The sequence below is a fragment of the Thermobia domestica genome, unplaced genomic scaffold (genome assembly GCF_964235325.1).
Source record: "Thermobia domestica unplaced genomic scaffold, izTheDome1.hap1.1 HAP1_SCAFFOLD_618, whole genome shotgun sequence".
NCBI lineage: Eukaryota > Metazoa > Arthropoda > Insecta > Zygentoma > Lepismatidae > Thermobia > Thermobia domestica.
The window spans coordinates 62,319-83,456 of NW_027656328.1; the positions used below are offsets into that span (position 1 = coordinate 62,319).

At 35.6% G+C, this 21,138-nt stretch overlaps 1 protein-coding gene across 1 annotated transcript in view; it reads left to right on the plus strand.

The window, feature by feature from the left end:
- LOC145677111 (uncharacterized) overlaps positions 1-19,573 on the plus strand; it is a 29,962-nt gene extending 10,389 nt beyond the window's left edge. Inside the window, exon 2 of the mRNA XM_081747768.1 lies at positions 11,789-19,573. Within this exon, the coding sequence (XP_081603894.1) occupies positions 11,789-13,316 (1,528 nt within the window). The 3' untranslated portion in view covers positions 13,317-19,573. The remainder of the gene's footprint in view (positions 1-11,788) is intronic.
- The last annotated feature ends 1,565 nt before the right edge of the window (positions 19,574-21,138 follow it).

Sequence of the window (21,138 nt, forward strand, 5' to 3'; positions counted from 1 at the left end):
GGAGCTCTAAAAGAAAAGGCGAAACAACTTGTGCTAGGTGGCCAGTAAAAAAACAAGAACGCATTTAACCGAGTCAAGGCAGAAGCACAGCAGGGGGGCCCGAGCGACAGCGTAGGGAGCAGGAACATCAGCGACAAGGGGGTGGGGGGTACGCATAAAAGAGGATGGTCATTCACAATATTTGTAATTATTCTTATCTTCAAAAACACTTAATTTCGATCCTTTAAAAAAAAACCTTTCACAGCTAATACACGTGTGTTACACCCCCTTTCTTTCTCACCTTTACGACTGAAAATAGTGTATGCAGGGCTATTGCCTCTGTTCTGAATTTTTCTTCGTGAATACATGTTTTCCACACTTTGCGCAGTTGATTTTACGCGCTTCTCCATACCATGACTCTGCATAAACTTTATAATCCTTCTCTCTTTACTACACAATTCTTTAAAAAAAATCACATTACGGCCATCGCAGATGATCACTACTAACGTATGAACCGGAAATTCCCGCCGCTTACTCCTACCCTATTTGCATTCAAAATCCATTTCAATAAGCTGTGCAATGACAGAAATAACTTACATTCACACTCTTATTCCTTCACGAAAAATACTTCACATTTTACCTATAAATTTTGCTCTCGGTGTAAACGTCTGCTCGAATGAACCCCACAATTATTTTAACCCAGTGGTGTATTTAAGGGGGGCTTCCGGGTTTAAGCCCATTGAAATTGTACTTACTATATTAAAGTAAATAAATTATCTTACAGAATTTTTTCATCTCCAGGAACAAAGTTAGCCAAGCGTCTGTCCCCTAAAAAAAATCGAGAATACGTCATTAAAATGGTAATATACGCGCCATTATCCCGTGATCAAAATAGAAGAGTACGTGTCTGCTCCCTTCGGAAGAACCCCCTTGGGCCCCCGCCTTCACCCTCCATGACTCGGTTAGATGGTATTCGTGCTTTTTAGTAGCCCCCTAACACAGATTGATTTCTATTTTTTGTACTGTACTTCCTATCCACACATCAGGACTCAGTATAAATACGCAAATCGTAAAAGAATTGTAACTTTTCGACAATTAATTCTGACGGTCTCCTTGAATTTTATCTATGCCAAGTGAAAAATTTATACTTCGCTTGGCGAAAATCATTGAATACACAACAAGAAAGAAAGTGGCGAAAGAATTATATCTCAGAAAGTATTTCGAGCAGCGTTTCTTCCAGACCTGTTTTTGGGAGGGCAGTGCCCCCCGGAGCATCCAAAACAATACGTTTACAATAATAACTAGAATAGTATTAGCAATGCCCCCGGAACATTACTTCTGAAAGAAACAGAGATTTCGAGTGGCACGCCAGAAGTAAATCTACACGCAGAATTATTATAACCTGTCATTAAAATGGTAATATACGCCTGGTAACTCTTTACTTTGGGCAAGGTAGTAATATTATAAAATACAAATCGCCGAGCGAGCGTTAGCGATTGAAGGCGAATTAGAGCCCCGTAGGGCACGTTATCTTCTGTCTTTCCTTTTTGAGAACTGTAACTAACTGCAGGAACAGGTTCAGATGAATTGTTTATTGCCACTGCCTTGCCTAAAGTAAAGACTTGCCCACATCTTTTCCCTTTGGAAAGCATCTACTTGCTCCTGTTGTCCTCCACCTTCGCCCTGTTCTGATTCAGATAGTATTGTTGCGGGAAGTTTCTAGAACACAGGTCCCCATATAGGTTAACAGATTTGTTTCTCTGTACCAAAGTAAAGTATTTAATTCACATAGTATTGCCGAGTGACCGTTAGCAAGTGAAAGCGGGTTAGAGCCCCGCAGGGCACGTTGATTTCTGTATATATTACATATAAATGGGAAGGGAGACCTGTGTTCTAGAGCCCTGCCTATTGGTGTTTTTTAGTGGCCACGTAGGCTGATTTGTATTTTTTGCACTATAGTTTTTACGTGATACATCCGGCCCCGTATATATATACGCAAATCAAAATAATAACTGTAATTTTTCGACAATTACTTCTGACGCTCCCTTAGAATCTCATCTATGCCATGTGACGTATTTCAAATCGCCTATCGAAAATCACTTAGGAGACAATAAAAAGAAAGTTATTAAAATAATTCATTTTTCAGCAATTATTTCGAATGGTGAGCCAAAAGAAACCTGCACGGTATTTTATGTATAATCATAAACAATGGAAATCTAGCCTCCCACATGAATTTATTACAGACAATAAAGCTAAATTATTTTATATAATCGTTCTACTTTCCGACTTTTGTTGTAAGCTTCATTTCATTTCATTTCGGCCTTCAATTGGACACCTTCTTCATAGGCACAACCGTTCAGATCCAGATGCCTTCTTCCTATTTATATAATAAATATAACTAAAATGGTAACATTCGAATTAGTGTTTCACATGAATCTTTGATCTTTAGAATTCCCGAGATTCTGTCACAACTTCACAGGAACAGATCAACATCGCGCAAGGAATGCTGGTACTTTTGGAAACAAATGACGGTTGATGTAGCGATGCTATTTTGCGATCTGAAATAAATGCCTGTGCGATGTCACCAAGATATTATAAATTTCAAATTTTTAACAAATATATTTATTTGATGCTGCTATAATTAGTATAATGATTGGTAATAATGCTACTACGATACTCTTGTGAGAGAATTGATTCAACATTCGATAAAATATTCTGGAAATAATTCTAAAATATTGCATGAAAATATTTCATTTAAGTTACAGGACAAGGTAACAAAAACATTTCCATACAAAATTAATAGGCGTTTTAAAAATATTTTTGAAAAATATTTCTCATATTACGAACGAATTTATTTTTAAAATATTCGAAATATTTTAAAAATTATATTTCATATGTTTTCTTGTAAGAATAGAAAAGATTGCATATGACATGTTGGAAAACATTTTATTCTGTTCACAGGCCTATTCTGTTTTCTTTATGATGTATTCCCTATGTAAAACATTTTTAGTGTTTCTTCGAAAACATTTTCTCTTTCAACTAGAGGTAAAAAGTGCGGGGGGATGCCGCCCCCAGCTGGAAAAAATATGTACGGCGTCTCCCCAGTTCCTAAAAAAAATACAATGGTCAAAGATAGTAAGGAGCAAAGGCGTGACGTCATCCGCTACCTACCGTCCCCCACCTTTTCAAATCCACTTTTACCCCTGCTCTCAACATTGAAAACATATTACATTACATTCAACACAATATTTCTATTACAATTTGTGAAAATTTTCCTTACATTATTTTCTACTAATGTTCTAAAAATGCGCATCCTGTCAGTGGCGTATTTTGTTTCGTGGAGGGAATTTTTGCTAACTTTATTCCTGGACATGTGAAAATTGTGCAGGATATTTTATTTACTTTAATATAGTAAAACAAATTTTGGTGGGACTTAAGCCCGGAAAGCTTATTTAACGCCACTGCTTCCTGTACTTCATTAAATGTTCTCCAAACACATTTTAAAAAATATTTCCGGCAAATATTTGGGATACTTCTCAGATCTAACAAGGAATATGTTTTCTCTAATAACGGAAGAGTATATTCTGAAAACAATGTAAAAATGTTTCTATAATAGACCTATATCAGAAAATGTTGTTCACTAAAGACACAAAATATTTTCCAAAACAGAATGGAAAACATTTTTCTATTCATTTTTAATGTTTCCTTTTATCTGCTTTAAAGTTTTATATTCAAAATTTGATAAAATATTCTGGAAATGATACTAAAATATCATACGAAAATATTTAATTTAAGTTATAGAAGAAGATTACCAAAATACTTTTGTAAAAATTAAGTAAACCTTTTAAAAACATTTCTGAAAAATATTTCTTATATTACGAAATATTTTTTAAAATATTCTAAATGTTTTTATAATATATATTTAATACGTTTTCTCGTAAAAATAGAAAATATTGCAAATAACGTATTAGAAAACATTTTTTAAATATGTGGAGTATATTTCGTTTCATTGTTTTCCGTATGACATATGGAAAACATTTTTAGTATCATTTCAAAAATATTTCCCTTCTCAACAGTGAAAATATATTAAATTAGATCCAAAACAATATTTCTAATATATTTTGTGAATATTTTCCTGGATTTACTTTCCGGCAAGCATTCTCAAAATGTACTCCAGGTAATTTCTGAAATGTTTTACAAACATTTTTGGGAAAATATTTTCGGGAAATATTTGGAATACATTGGGGAAACCAGCATGGAAATGTACAGAGAAGGAAAATCTTTTGGAAACTAAGGAAAATATTTTCTTTTGATTGAGGAAATATTCCTTGCTGTGTGGGTTTAAGGACCGCCAAATTTTAAAAGAATTTCCGTCAATGTTAAGTCAGTTTCGTTATATTATACATTGTAACTTGCATTGTATAACGTAACTAATAACCGTTTGAACATTTTAATACAAATAAATTAGTAAAACGGCGGTTAAGCCCTACGGAGCGCCATTCTGTGCGTAATTATTTGACAACACAGGTTGTAAGTCATTCATTAAAAATACAGATTAATGAATTGGATCCTAAAACCAACGGTGCGGACAATCTCTTACAGTTGAAACTTGCAGAGTCCCTGACGATTCGGATGAATCACTTCTACCCCAAGACCTTACATACCACCCTAGTTGCATGCCTTCGGTATTCAAGTCATGACAAATCAGGGTTAATTTCCTAACCCCAATTGGGCTGTAAACTTTCAGGCCTTGAGGAGGCATTTTAAGAAAATAAATATAATGAAAAGGACGACAAGAAATACACCCTGGGTGGAGATTTAATGCTACAGCCTCACATTTCAATTCATCAATTTTTTAATCATTAGTATTACTTCAGGCCCGCTCGTACCTACAAAATTGGTAGGTTTGCAAATGTAACCTTTTAAAGAGCGCTAGCTAATACTTATGTGTGGCTTACTAGCAATTGCACTTATCTTTATCGAGAATAAAGTCACATCCGAGAGAATTTGTCACAATAGTGAAACACAAGATAACAATAATATTAACTTGTTCATTAAACATTATTGTTGTTCAGGGCCTACTGGTACGTAGCAATCTTAATATGTTCTCATAACATAAACCTTAGTTTTACCATATACTGCGTAACTGACGTAGGCACTCCGTACTATCGATACATCATAGTATCCGGTGTTTATCGTAGTAAAGGGTAACGTGGAATCGTAAACGTGCTTCCCTTTTCCTTTTTCTCGAGATCGGTTTATGATTCCCGGCACAAGAATACTTCAAAGAAGAGTTATTTTCAAATATCAAAAAGAATAACATTTAATTTACTTTCTCTAAATGCAAATCAAAACTCTAATTATTTTCTATAAATCCAAATCAAAACTAATTATTATATCAAAATCTAAAATCCGAACATCAATTTTATTACTATTATACTTTTCTCCAATTATGCCAAACATTAAACATTAGAACAAAATTTTGAAATTTTAGTAAATTCCGAATCTGCACATTAACTGGGACCCAATCAGGCGTCGGACTGGTTTCATCACTTTAATTTTATAACGAAAGTAAAGATGTCCCTAGGGGATGAACTATATTTTAACCTTCAACTCTTCTTAACTTATAATATCGCTTTCTCTGAAGTCAATTAACTTCTGTTATCATTTGTCACATTGAATGCACATTGACTTTCCATAGTAGACTGCATATATATATCGAACGACGAACAAATCAACGAGCAACTTTATCAAATTCAAGGTTATTGTCAATTACTTTCAATATTATACTAAATTGTGTTTAACTTACAGTATTTTGACGGCGACTTGATCTTACGTTACAAATTTCGCATATTTTCACATTATACAATCACAATCAGATGAAAAACTTCACTATCTGAAGAGCACATTTTTCTAATTACCCAAATTTTAACTTTATGATTAATTGTAGTTATTACTAGTACTTCTCTAATTATGTTCGTAATTATATCTAATTGCCTAACATGTCTCTAAATGCTTGATTGTATGGGGAGAGTTAATGTTAATATAAACATAAAGGAGAATGATTAAAAACTCAAGCAAAATTTGATAATAAAATTTTATTATGAAGTATGGTTCCCAAAACTGGAAAGACCTGAAAAAAAAAAATACAAAACTTAAACATCCTAATAATAATTCGATACTGAAAGTCCGCATCCAAAACGGGATAGCCATACTTTTCAATAGTGGTGCGGTATTATTACAATTTCAAAGTCCGAAATCGCGTTCTAAATCAATTACCTATTTAAAATTTTCAATGCTGTCTTTCCTCTTCTTTCCACATTCATCTTTCATCTCCAAATACTGTAAGGAAACCATAAAATATGACATCTAAGTAAACGTACCTGATTATAAGGCGATATTGTTGGTTTCTTGGACTGGTGCGTCAGTGGCGGTGGGCGCACACTTTGATTCTGAAAAGTAACCTTCGAAATTCGGGGAAATAATCAAATAAATAAACAGTAATCCTTTTTTCATAATCTAAAAGTTTAAAAGTTCAAATTCGGTATTTCTGATTTCTCATCTCTTCCGGAGTTTAATCCGAGTTGGGGTGAAGTTCACGCTTTTTTGTGCTAAGATTTTAATTTTCCATCTGTGCCGGTTACGCTTGTAAGCTGTAATTTAGCACGGTTACGTGTACTTTTCCAGTTAGTTTGTTTAATTTCGGAACTTTTCTCCTTTTTACAGCGTATTTACTAAACTTCCACTTAATGACACGCCTTCCTTTGCGACGTTTGGATTTACGCTGCATTGCGATACCTGCCATAAATTTCTTTTTAGATTTGCGCTTACTATTAGTATATTTTGCCATGTAGTTTACTATACAATGTTCGTACGTGTTTTCGCTTAAGCTTTTTAGTGCTCTTCGGAGTCGATGTATACTTCTTCCGCATGTTTGACTCGAAATAACCCTCCTACAGCTCGTCTTTAATTTGCATGTAGTTCGTCTTTGACCGAGTTTAGTGCGTTCCGAATTACGCTTACCAAAGCACTTTCCTTTTATTCTCAACTTACTTCCTTCTGCACGTCTAATGTGTGGTTGTGCGTGCTGAGAATACGCTGTACGTGGAGGTCGACGCACATTGTTCTTATCATGAGCAATCAACATGTCTACATTTTGTGTAGCACTACACTTAAACTTCCGCTTTTTACAATTTCGCAATAGTGAAGTACTAGCTTGAAAATTCAAACATTTCGGCAACTTAAAATTAATAAATGTTGCATCTGATGTACTGATATTGTCACGTCTGTTCATTTTAATTCTACTGATTATGCTCCTCGAAATCGAGTTTACGTTAATAATGTATTAGGAAAACTCAACTGGGTATCATTGGCCATCTTATTTTTCTTCTTAACTTTGGTGTTACATTTCGGTTCTATAACGGAAATATACTTTCGACAGCGTGTGCTTTATTGGAAGTGTTACGCTTGTTTACGGTAAACATTTCCGACCGATATATTATGTACTAGACCTTCACTACGTAAAACAGAATTCGCTTGGCGGGCCTATTGTGAATTTGAAGTCGTTTCTTTCTACAATACTCAAAGCTGATAAAGTCGGAATGGATTTGCAGCACTAAAATGCAACTTACGTTAGGCATACACTGTTACAAAGGCAAATTTGAATTTGTTAATTCGCGCAAAACCATTTGCCTGCGACACAAAACCGACAACACTGTAACTTCGTTATCACACACAATCATCAATTGAACTCTCAAGCCTTCCCTGGCTTTCTCGAGAGGGCGGATACGCGCAACCTGAACGCTACCGCTTATCATGTGTGAAACATCGGTATCCCTTGCCGGCAAAACAATTTCATTAGAAACAATTTTTTAAAGGTACGCGTAACGATTCTTCTTTTTTGCTATCTCTACACTGCATATTTCCTTTTCGTGACTGTAATCGACTTTCTGGTTTATTTGGCACATATCTTTCACAACTTGGGTTAGCTCGAATTCAAGACGGTTTCTTTTCCGCCTTGCACTCTTTTATTTTGTTGGTTTGCCTACACTCAATCTGTGCCGTTCGCATGTATTCATAGAACACAGTGAGACCTTTCTTTCACTCCGCTACATTTTTTTAAACTCAGCAGTTACTGAATCAACATGATTGGCCGCGTTAACTAATTCGGAGAGTACTTCAGTTAAGGAGTTATTGGCTACTTTGATATTAATACGTAAGCTGTCTGCTTTGGCATTCAATTCCCTCTTTCCTACGCTCCCAAATCGTTTCTGTTACAGGCTTTTGAAGTTCACCTACTGATTCATGTATTTTTTGTCCTAGGCATCCAATATTCATTACCATTTTTGAGTAATGGTTTGTAATTTTTCTCTAATTCTTCTGTCAACATTGCTTGAAATTGTTCTAAAACACTAGCCTCCATATTGATATGAGATACGAGCAACTAATTCAAAGTACAAATTTATAAATGTCTGAGTTTAATACGAAAATAAGAAACATGCACTTAAAACATGAAACACTAAGAATTTTGATATTACGACCATTAACAACCAATCCTTCTTTTCACAACTCAGGTTTCATTTTGCGAAGTGCTTCAATATAAAATTAACACAGATATAACTAGTACCGTATATAAAATATATTTTATAACTATTCTATCAGCCTTTGATTCCATTTTGTACTAATACACAATAACACATTCAGCAAGGCCATGTGATAATATTTGAAAAACAGTATCACGTGACAGTTTCTACACAATAACTGTGACTTCATCAGACTTCCACTCCTTCTGGTTGCTGGGAGTTGGTCATCACTTATATATACTGTCCGGAGATCAATTTTAATTAGGTTCCGCCCCTTCTTTCAAAAATAACACTTGTCTGGTTTTCACTTGCACTTTTTAGCTGCACACGTGTCCAATTAAAGGTTTACTTTTTTCAGCTGGATGTGTCCTGTCCTCTAATTATCCTTATTATCCTTGTTATTTTGTTCCTCTTTCTTTCTTCTTCCTTTTTATTCCCTCTTCTTTAAGCAGAATCTTCTCTCACTCCTTATTTATCGAGAATCTTGCATTCCAGTTCATCACCTTGCGTTCTGCTTTCATAATCTCTCTGGCTTCCTTCCATTTTCTCACCAAAGTCCTGTTCTCTACTTCTATGACCTCTGCTCCTTCCCACCCTATCCTGTGGTTTGTTTCTTTCTGATGCTGGTATATCGCATTGTTGTCCATTTTCAGTCTTACAACATCCTGGTGCTGCTTAATCCTTTTTTTGCATTTTTTTTGTTTCTCCTATGAAAATTTTGTTACACTCCTCGCATCCTACTCTATATATTAATCCCCCTTGATCTTTGTTCGCTATTGCTTTTCTCTTTTTTCTTCTGACTAGTTCAATTATTCTGCTTCCTCTTTTCCTGTACGCCCTAATTCCTGCTTTCCGAAACATTCTCTATATGTTCTCTGTTTGTTTGCACAGTTATTGTGTTGAAACTGTCAGTGATTCTGTTTTCTTTTTACACATTATCACATAGCCTTGCTCAGTGTGTTATTGTGTATTAGTATTAAAACATTTACACTTATTCATAAATGCACATGAAGGTGCATAGTGTAAAACATGTATGAATGTGTGTATACTCAATCAGCTGTTTGCTATCCACTCACATCTACATAGAATTAAAAATCAACAAGAAAAAATTTTATGAGCTACATTAGTCTCTCTGTTGCTCTCAAGGTCAAAACATATTTACTTAACTTACATGAAAAATCTACATTACTCAGTTCTTGTTTTTATCTATCACTCTGCTTTATTTTTAATTAATAGTGTTCGCCGAGGATCTGATAGAAATTAACTGTCGACACTAGGTTAATCAGATCCAAACTCAACATGTTATCTGTATAACTAATGGTATTGTAAAAGCAGTTGTAGGAAGATTACTATAATTTAATCCGGAAAACGGTCGCCATGTGGTTGAAATCGTGTTTTTTGGTAGTTGTTAGGTTCTTGTAAATATAATCGTAACCTTCACATTGATTTTCGTCTTTTTCGGAAGATTTGTCACTTGTTTATTGCATTTATCCCAGCTTTGCTAAGGCAGTGTGACGTAATATTGAGGTCTCAAATATTCAGTAATAATAATAATAATAATAATAATAGTATAGGTAACAAATTCCGTATGAGGACACATTGTATTCAAGCCTGTAAAATAACCCGTAGCGTAAGCCATAAGTTACAAAATAGTCGGGATTGGAGAGAAGTGTCAGGACCAACAGCACATACCCTCTCGATACGTTCCTACAACTAGCTACATGTTATAACGGAAAGTTTCCCTACAACTAGCCAAATGTTATAAAGGAAAATTAAATGTTATAACGGAAAGTTTCGAGGTAATTTTGGTGTAGAAAGTAGGGATTCTGAACTCACAAGAGCCGTAATTACAGTTGTTTTTAAGTAATGGTTACGCTGGCTAAGCTACAGAAGATGTCGAAGGGGTTTCGGGAAAGGGGTTCTGTACCATCATGAGACACCTCTACAGCTACTCAAATTTAAATGAAAGATTTCCGCTAATATTTCGTGTAGAATATATTCTACTGTACGTTTTCAGGAAAAAAAACTGTAAAAAAAAGAACTGAATATAATTGAAAACTAAAGCTTGTAATAAACTAACTTGTGAAATTTGCAGATTTAATTAAAAAAACTGTGCTACAAAAATATATACACAGATCATAATTCAGTGAGCTCTGAAATCTTATCAAAATGATGTATAAGATTCAGTCTACAGAGCAATTGTTGCTTAAAGAGTGGCATACACTATTTCTAGAATCTAGATAAGATGAGAAATGTTTACGATAGTTTTCGTCTCGTCTCGATTCTCATCTCAAAAGCATGACTATAGTGTAAGTTAAACTTGTCCTGTCTCGAATTAAAATGTTTCGTCCCAATTTTGTTTGGTTTGTTTTAGAATCGAGATGAGAAATTCGTCTCTTCATGGGCAACATTACACAAAACCGAAATATTTTATTTGCCTAATATCACGTTTATGCTTGTAATGGTACGACCTGAGCGATAATAAGTTTTTAGTTTTTAAATATTCATCGAGATAATTGTTATTATTATGAGTATTACTCCTGAAATTTTGATAGTTCAAGTGCTGAAACAAACGAGTATTCAAATATTTGAATGTAATGAAGCGTGTGTTATCGCCGATCTATTTCCATCAAAATTCCTAAAGTAAAAAAAAAAAAATGCTTGACGTGTATTTGATCGAAGATCCTCGAGATTACTGGTCAAGCCCCTAGACCACTGAACCACGATCACAACGCTGTAAATGATTCGTCTTTAGTCTTGTTACACTAAGTTTTTATGCCTCAGCTTGGAAAGTTAAATGTAATTTTTTAAATGGTTTCAAAACGTCTTTCGTGTTCCTCTTATGATGATATAAGTGAATTACCTTCGGTACAGTTTCTATTAATACGTTGAGTTGTTCTTAAACCTTTGGATCGCAAGTTGCTTTTTTCTCCACACGAATCTACAGATAAGACAGATTTAATTCTCATACTGTGCATTTGTGTCAAGACAGCCGACAATACCTGGTCATAGGCTTATGTCCGCCACGATATAAATGATAGTTTAATTTGATATAATGAAACAAACTACAGCAACTTATTTTGAGACAATAGTGATATAGTACTCCATTTCATATTTCTACAATATTTAATGTAATAAAACATGTAATATAGCGAATGATTACATGTTTTCTTGCTACTTAATCATTATCTCCATTTACATTTCATTGTTTGTTGATTTTGTTACAGGCGCGATAACATCTTTGCTTTCCACGGAGAAGGGAATACGTTTACTACATTAAATAAATCCATTTCTCATTCTTGTGAAGTATCTGATACTTCGACGCAGTTTGGCAAAGGATTTCATCGATCACGTTTGACCAAAAATATGGTGACACGTGAAAGTGAAAAGCGTCATACGTCCCAAACTAATGATAAACGCTCTAGTCAAAGTTTAACTATGTCAAGTTGTGAGTTAGTGCATTCAGGTGAAAAATCTCACATATGTGGAGTATGTGGAAAGGAATTTAGAGTATGTTCAAGTTTGGCTACGCACATGGTGATTCATACAGGAGGAAAACCGCACACGTGCCAAGAGTGTGGTAAGGCATTTAGTAGACATTCAGATTTGGCTAGACACATGTTAATCCACAAAGGAAAAAAACCTCACACTTGCAAAGAGTGTGGTAGGGCATTTAGTAGACGTTCGACTTTGGCTACACACATGTTAATCCACACAGGAGAAAAACCTCACACGTGCAAAGAGTGTGGTACGGCATTTAGTAGACATTCAGATTTGGCTAGACACATGTTAATCCACAAAGGAAAAAAACCTCACACTTGCAAAGAGTGTGGTAGGGCATTTAGTAGACGTTCGACTTTGGCTATACACATGTTAATCCACACAGCAGAAAAACCTCACACGTGCCAAGAGTGTGGTAAGGCATTTACTCAAAGTTCACATTTGGCTAGACACATGTTAATCCACACAGGAGAAAAACCTCACACGTGCAAAGAGTGTGGTAGAGCATTTAGTAGACATTCAGATTTGGCTAGACACATGTTAATCCACAAAGGAGAAAAACCTCACACGTGCAAAGAGTGTGGTAAGGCATTTACTCATCGTTCATATTTGGCTACACACATTTCAATTCACACAGGAGAAAAACCTTACTTATGCCATGAGTGTGGTAAGGCATTTTATTGTCGTTCATATTTGGCTACACACATTTCAATTCACACAGGAGAAAAACCTTACTTATGCCATGAGTGTGGTAAGGCATTTTATCGTCGTTCAAATTTCGCTAGACACATGTTAATCCATAAAGGAGAAAAACCTCACACGTGCAAAGAGTGTGGTAAGGCATTTACTGAACGTTCAAATTTGGCTGAACACATGTTTATCCACACAGGAGAAAAACCTCACACGTGCCAAGAGTGTGGCAAGACATTTACTCATCGTTCGACTTTGGCTACACACATGTTAATCCACACAGGAGAAAAACCTCAGTTGTGCAAAGAGTGTGGTAAGGCATTTACTCATCGTTCGACTTTGGCTAAACACATGCTAATCCACACAGGAGAAAAACCTCACTTGTGCCAAGAGTGTGGTAAGGCATTTAATCTTCGTTCGACTTTGGCTAGACACATGTTAATGCACAGTGGAGAAAAACCTCACACGTGCCAAGAGTGTGGTGAGGCATTTTATCAACGTTCGGCTATGGCTACACACATGTTAATCCACACAGGAGAAAAACCTTACTTATGCCATGAGTGATAAGGCATTTTATCGTCGTTCAAATTTGGCTACACACATGGTAATCCACGCAGCAGAAAAACCTCACACGTGCTAAGAGTGTGGTAAGGCATTTACTCGTCGTTCATATTTGGATGTAGAGGTCCAGTTAGGCTTCACACATGGTAGTATTTAGAGAAACAAACTATCACACATGCTACGAGTGTGACGGCGAATTTAAATATCGTTATGTTTGGTTACACACATGTTAATCCATACAGGAAAAAGAGGTCACGTATGCTAAGAGTGTGGTTAGAAGTTTAATCGAAGTTCAACTCTGGCTACACATGTTAATATGCATTAATATGCCCTGAGTGTGGTATGTCATTTGATAAACGTTGAAGTTTGGCTAGAGAAGTGTTAACCCACACAGCAGTAAAACATCACACATGTCAAGAGTGTGGTAAGAAATTTAATCTAAGTTCGAAATTGGCTACACATATGTGAATCCACACCGTAGCAAAATCTCACCTTGCAAAAATACTGGTATAGAATTTATTCAACGTTCATACGTGCTGAGCCACACAGGGTCAAAACCTCACACGTGAGAGGTGTGGAAGACGATATAGTCTACGCTCAAACGTTGAAATGAAGTTGAACACATGTCAGTCACCAAAGAGATGCAAAGATCTTAGCAAGGCGTTTACTCAAGGTTCATATGGCAAAGTAAATGATAATCCACAAAAAAGAAAAATCTCACATGTGCGGAGAGTTTATATCTGATGTCGCATTCTGTTGGACGAATAGACATGATATAATCTACACTGTTATTTTTACGATTGCTATGGAAATTTTACTATCCCAAATTTATGCTTGAGTAGAATAGTCGACAAAGGGATGTCATTTGTGTCTGAGGTTATTCCATGTTTAGTGTAGATCCTTATCTAGGCTGAAGTTATAGTCACCAAATGAGGAACTTTGTCACCTTCTGACAACATCTGGAAATGTTCGTGGCATCTTTCAAGTAAACTTAGAGCACTGTTCCTATATGGTCTGCAGAAACACCCGACAAAGACTGTTTTTGGACAGACTTTCCTCTCCTCGAATAGTTTCACACTCACGTACTAGATCATTCTGTGCTCTGCTGCCCCATTAATTTTAATACTACAAACAATCCGCCTTTAGGGTCTTATTTCTATGTAGAGAATTGGTTGAGAAACGACATTCCACTGTTCCTTATTGATATTTTCAGACATGTTTCGCTCACCACTAAACAGCCATATTTACGGCACAGTCTGTAAAATTGTTTGTGACACTTTGTAAATTTTTGTAGTATAGTTTAAAGGTGATTTTCTGTTCACTGCACTTTTGAGCAGCGTTCTACTGTACATCACCACATTAAACGCAAAATATAAAACATTTGATTTGACACACTTCTCTAGCGTGGGATCACGTTGTCCAAGTCACTCTCACTCTTTTCTTGCCATCTGAGTTGAACATTGTAAATTATTTTCATTGAGAGTTCCTCTACCAATAAATGATAACGATATTTCACTGCATCTCCAACTGTCAAACGCAGACTCTAGCCGTAGCCTTACTACTGGGTTCACAATTGAAATGATAAAGCATAGAGATAGCACAAATATTTTTCCCGAAGCAATAGCTCGAACTTTAACTTTTCTGCGGTTTGATGCCGTATACACAAGTAGTATAATTTTTGATTATCATTATGATCATTTTCACCCTTATCCTGTTCTCATCTCATAGTTTTGGATATTGTTTCAGTTCCGTTATTTTACCGCATATGATAATTGACGATGGAAAGTCTTTCATACATCCTTTGAAGATAAAATTGCCGGGGTGGCTCAGTTGTAAAGCGTTCACCTCTGATGCATGGGGTCTCGGGTCCAAACCCTGCTCCCGCCAAGTTAACTTTGTGGTGGACAAACAGCGTGTGCTTGGGTTTCCTCGGAGTTCCCCAGTTTCCTCCCACTTTCTTCATTCTACAATTTCATTCTTGCTCAGCATACACTGAACCAAGTTCCCAGAGTTCTCGTTCTCCGATCAGTGGCAACCACCAAGCATCATCAACGAGTTCACCACCATTTAAGAAGCATACAAATGCACATAGCATCTCGAGCTCCGACTCTGACTCCAACCAGCTTATCCTCCTTTGCAGCGTGTCTACAGCTTGCTACAGCAAAACTACAATCCAAAGTACTTTAGTTCGAAGGTTTTACTTCTCTAACTTTTCCAGTATCGGCAACGCAAAGATATTTCGCAAGTGGTAGAAACAAAAAAATGAATTCATCATTAAATCACAGTCGGCCAACTTCGCAAAATAATTCGTGACAATCCAGTTTCGAAATGTACAGCAAAATTGCAACTTTAACTTCTCTCAACAACATCCGACACTAGCAACCTCAGCCACATACCATGTCAATAGTAGTACGAGGGGTCCGTCTATCTATAACACTTGATATATAGGCTAAACTTCCTGAAGTGGGATACACCTTTAAAAAAGCATCCGTATTCGCAACAATCAGGGACCAACATGCATAGTTCGAATTCTGAGAACATCACAGGATACTATCAACGACCTTTTGCATAAACAATTCTTAATTTTCAAGAAGAGATGCCGATTTGAACAATCTTGCTCATTACGACCGATTCCTCTCCCAGGTAAACGCTGTCCAGAAAACAAAGTACATCCTACTAACAGGTGCAACCTATGATCCTGTTATCCTACAAAGAGGTGCACACTTTTCCTTTTCCTATGAAAACTGTCCGAATCTGCAAAAAGTTCCAATCTGCAACACTTGGTATCAATTCCCGCCTGCAAGATACAGCTACAAGCGCAAGTCTCGGCTAGCTCCAGAAGAATTCAGGCCGAAACTTGTAGTACCACTATTGACTCATTATGTTCAAAATCGAAAAGGTGAGACTTCGAAAGACTAATCGATTTCTTTATATGCATAAACTATTAGCATTTGTCACCCACACTCTTCAAAACGTTCGTTTTTTGCACAACCATTAATATTAAAACACGTTCAGCACGCAGCTCGCAACATTCTTCACCTCGATTTTCATGACACTTACAGTGGTTCGTACGTGCACTTTCATGTATCTCCACCCGAAACAACTATTTAACTTCATAGTGGTCATGTATTTGACTATGACTTTTATTTCTATTTCTCAACATTCTCTTGTACTTACCTCATAAACTCATATTTTAACAACTATTACACGAGGAACAATTTGACACATTACTTATCAGTAAAACGCATTTCACTCGCAAACTTAATTGCAAATTTACCGGCTATCAACTCATTCCACACGATATGAAGCTTCCGGCTCGATGCACCACTATCGGCGTTACAATACTATTTTATCCTTACACATGTAATATTTTCCATAAGTAGAAGCTTTGCTTTATATATACTTAAACACAAACAAAATATTTGCTGACCAAAACAATATGTTCACATAAAAATATTACATACGTGTTACAGTTTCGCCAACTAACATTTTGGCTTCATCAGACACTGTGAGGTACATGAGAAACGTCCAGTCTTACATGCACACAAGAGCTGAGATATCTTCCTTCTGATTGGCTCCTGGCAGCAGCCAATTCAATTTAAGTATTCTAATTCGTATTTCCCTATACCGAGTCTTCCTATCTGTTGTAAATTACACACACACATCAAAAGGATGATCTTGGCACAACTAATCTAAACTAACAAATAATTGGCATAAATAAATAAATAATATTATAAATATATATAAATACACATAAATAAATTAATATATAAATAAACAGATAAACATACAATTACTCATACGCTTAAAAAGACGACACACACATACAGTATATACTAGTGGTAGGCACAGAAACCGGTTTTTCCGTTTCCGATTTCCAAGAAAAACCTAATCCGTTCAAAATTTTCAAAAAAACCTGTTTTCACCGAAACCGGTTTTCTCCAAAAAACCGGTTTCGGTTTTTAAAAAAAGGGTATCGGTTTTTTTCAGATCCCGGTTTCGGTTTTCTTCAAAAAACCGGTCTCGTTTGACCGAAACCGGTTTAGGTTTTCTTCATTTTCGGTTCGGTTTTAATCGAAACCGGTTTCGGTTTTCTCCAAAACCGGTTCTTGTTATCTTCAAAAAACCGGTACGGTTTTTGTACTGTAACCGATTTCGGTTTTCTTCATAACCGGTTCAGTTTTTCATCAAAACCTGTATCAGTTTTTCCAAAACTGGTTCTATTTCTGACTAGAAACTTTTTAGTAGTTCTCCGGAACCCATTTCCTTTCCACAGATAGTATATTGTGTTTTCCAGAACAGTTTTGAGTTTTAGTCTTTACTAAAACCATTGCGATGTTTACCGAATCCGGTATTGGTTCCTTGAGAATCTACATATGTCTTAGATCTTCAAATCGGCTTAGTTTTCAATAAAATTGGCTTCCGTTTTCATCAAGAACTACCTTTGAGCTTCTACTTAAATCCAGTTTGAACTTTCATCAAAACCCACTTGGGATTTTTGTTATAACGGTACTTTATTATTATTATTATTATTATTATTATTATTATTATTATTATTATTATTATTAGTTACGCTTAAAAATATGTTTTTCCTTGAATTCAATATTCACTCTTCTGTAAAACTCTAGTTTTTTCGAATACAATTACCTTCCTTATTATCAACAAATTTTCAGAACCTGGATTTATTTTAATTAAACTAGCTTAACCTGCACTCTCTACACAGCGCATCATTCACATATGAGCATGAATCTCCTTGTCATTCCTCACAACATCTGTACATGTCCCCTTATAGACACAAATGAAAGACGTCTTGATAAAAATCGGCAAGGGGTACCACAAAGGAGAGATTTTTTCGATTATCTTTTCAATATCTCGCACCGTTTGCAAGATTGAGCCTACTTCTGGTTGGAATTTCTAATTCATGTATGATCAGTGCTTTCTTTCTTCTTGCATGCAGTATGTAATAAGCAAATACATTACATACACAATTTATTACAATGCCACTGATATATGGTGTTCATTAGCAAAACATTCTAAATATTAAAGATTCTCCATCACTCGAGAAATAGTTTTCTTCGATTTTCATTATCAATTGGTCATGAAACAAACGCGTGAGAAATATACAACCACTGTATACAAAAATGTTGTGTTGGAGTGTATAACTTATAGAATGTGTTATTTTTTAAAATGTCAACATTTCCAGTGTACCCTAAAAAATGTATTAAAGAAATAATGGCCACGTTTTTTAAATATTCAATTGGAACTGGGCCAATCTACACAAAATTTGGAATCGACCAGCAAAAATGGCACTATTCTAGCAGTTGTGGTTTTCGAGATCTCATTGTCAAAAGGATTGGAGACAAATATATAAACTTTTCTTTGCACACAAACATATAAACCTAGCGTTTTAATATATAGATATTTATAGTCACAAGTAATCAATTTAATGGGGACAATACTGAAATGAAATACTATGCCCTGTATGGTAGAGTTGCGTAATATTATGTAGTAGATAGAAGAAATGGTAATACTAGTACAAAAATTGCTTGATTTATTGTCATCACGAATAAAGACAGACGCAGGCATTCCTACGGAGGCTCATCTACCGCTTTTTCAAAAATTACTGTGTATTGTTTCTTTGAAACAGCTCATTCTTAGTACCGTCGTTAATTAACCTACTATAGCGAACTTTTTGGCTTGTTTGAGAACTGGATACCGAAAGTCCGGATAACTTTTTACCAGTAAGAAATTGAAATGTATGTAGGCTTATTGGTGTTCATTTCCTGGACTCAGAGTACAAAATTATTTTGTAAGTCAATTTTTTCACGCGCTCTGAGCCCTCATTCACTAGCGGTTTTCGAGCTCGACACAACGTAATATTTACGCTTAGTTTGCGGTAATGAAAATAAGCATTAATAAATAGCTTTTTTCAGTTTTGTATTGTGCTGATGTACGCACATGTTGCTTTGCATGAACACAAATCGCTACCACGCATTGGTCTCATGCAGTGACACACATCACAAATGGAGTGTTATGTCGAAGCTTCAGATTCTTAAGGATGATCCTATTTCATTCCTTACAGTTAATGGAGAAATTTTGTGTCTTCTTTACAGGTCAAGTTGCTATGATCAAAAATACAAGAATTTTAAACCATCTAAAATGTTCTAATTTGGGGGTCATAAAAAGGGGTAAAAGCGGATCTGAAAAGGTAGAAGGACGGTAGGTAGCAGCATGACGTCACGCTTGTTCCCCTTCCTATATTTCTTCATTGTATTTTTTTAGGAACTGGGCAACGCCTACATCTTTTTTCGAAGTCGGGTCGGAGTCCTCCCGCGTTTAGAATCTATACCCTAAGCTGCCGTTTATATATATATATATATATATATATATATAAACGGCAGCTTAGGGTATAGATTCTAAACGCGGGAGGACTCCGACCCGACTTCGAAAAAAGATGTAGGCGTTGCCCAGTTCCTAAAAAAATACAATGAAGAAATATAGGAAGGGGAACAAGCGTGACGTCATGCTGCTACCTACCGTCCTTCTACCTTTTCAGATCCGCTTTTACCCCTTTTTATGACCCCCAAATTAGAACATTTTAGATGGTTTAAAATTCTTGTATTTTTGATCATAGCAACTTGACCTGTAAAGAAGACACAAAATTTCTCCATTAACTGTAAGGAATGAAATAGGATCATCCTTAAGAATCTGAAGCTTCGACATAACACTCCATTTGTGATGTGTGTCACTGCGTGTTCTATATATATCAACGCACGAAATATTCATTTAGCCTCTCATCGTCAGACAGTTTTGAATAATGGAATAACAAGGCTCCCTCTACGCGGTATGTTCTTCCTCATATAGGTATTATTTTCTCCCTTAGTGTGATTCTAGGAAAGTGAAGTGCATTTGATTTTAAAAATAAGAAAATTAAAAATAATAAATATGTAAAATAAAAATATTAGGTTCATTGTAGTTCTAAACTGGCTATGATATGCTATACCACCAATTACAGTATCAGATTTAATTTCTTGGGGACACAATCGAAGGGTAGATACATTTTACTTGAGGGGAGTTATACTGAAAAGGTTAATTTCACATTATTTGCGCAATATTAATATATACTATCAGTCTGGGGTGCAGGTATAGCCTACGGGTAGCGCCCGCCTCCTTGGCCCCCTTTGGCAATGTTACTTGTACTGGATTTGAATAACAACTCAACGTAAGGTCAGTTCTATTAATATATTATTTTGTTTAAGAGATGTTAGCTTAAAACTAAAATATTGTTGTATTAAAAGATGTATCGATGTGCACAATAGCTAACATTGTTAAAATATAGCGTGGATTCGGTTCCCGGTGGGATACAGTTGAACGGAAAAAGTGGTTCAGATTCCATTATAATCAGTAAGTCCAAGTCTCTTTAGTCATCATGGCATAACCGTGGGGCGGTAAACTGAAACAAACCAAAAGTTTCGTTATTTTATTTTACCTTAAAAGTGGCTTTAAGGGATAATGGGATGTACAGTAAGGGCAGTCTTTAAATTCGTGCTAAAAAAGTACCGGGGCCCTTCCTGGCTACCATATATATATATATATATATATATATATATATATATATGTGTGTGTGTGTGCGGTTTAGTCAAATCTTGTAAAATTCCAGGCACTTCCATATTAAATAGAGTTGGGAAAACTTGTGCAAACACAAATCAAACAAATCTCATGACAATATAGTATTTTAACATAATGTTTATGTGAATAATAATATCAAAATAGCTGAATTTACCTCTTATAAGACAATGAATGCAGTTAAGTCACAGTAGTTTCC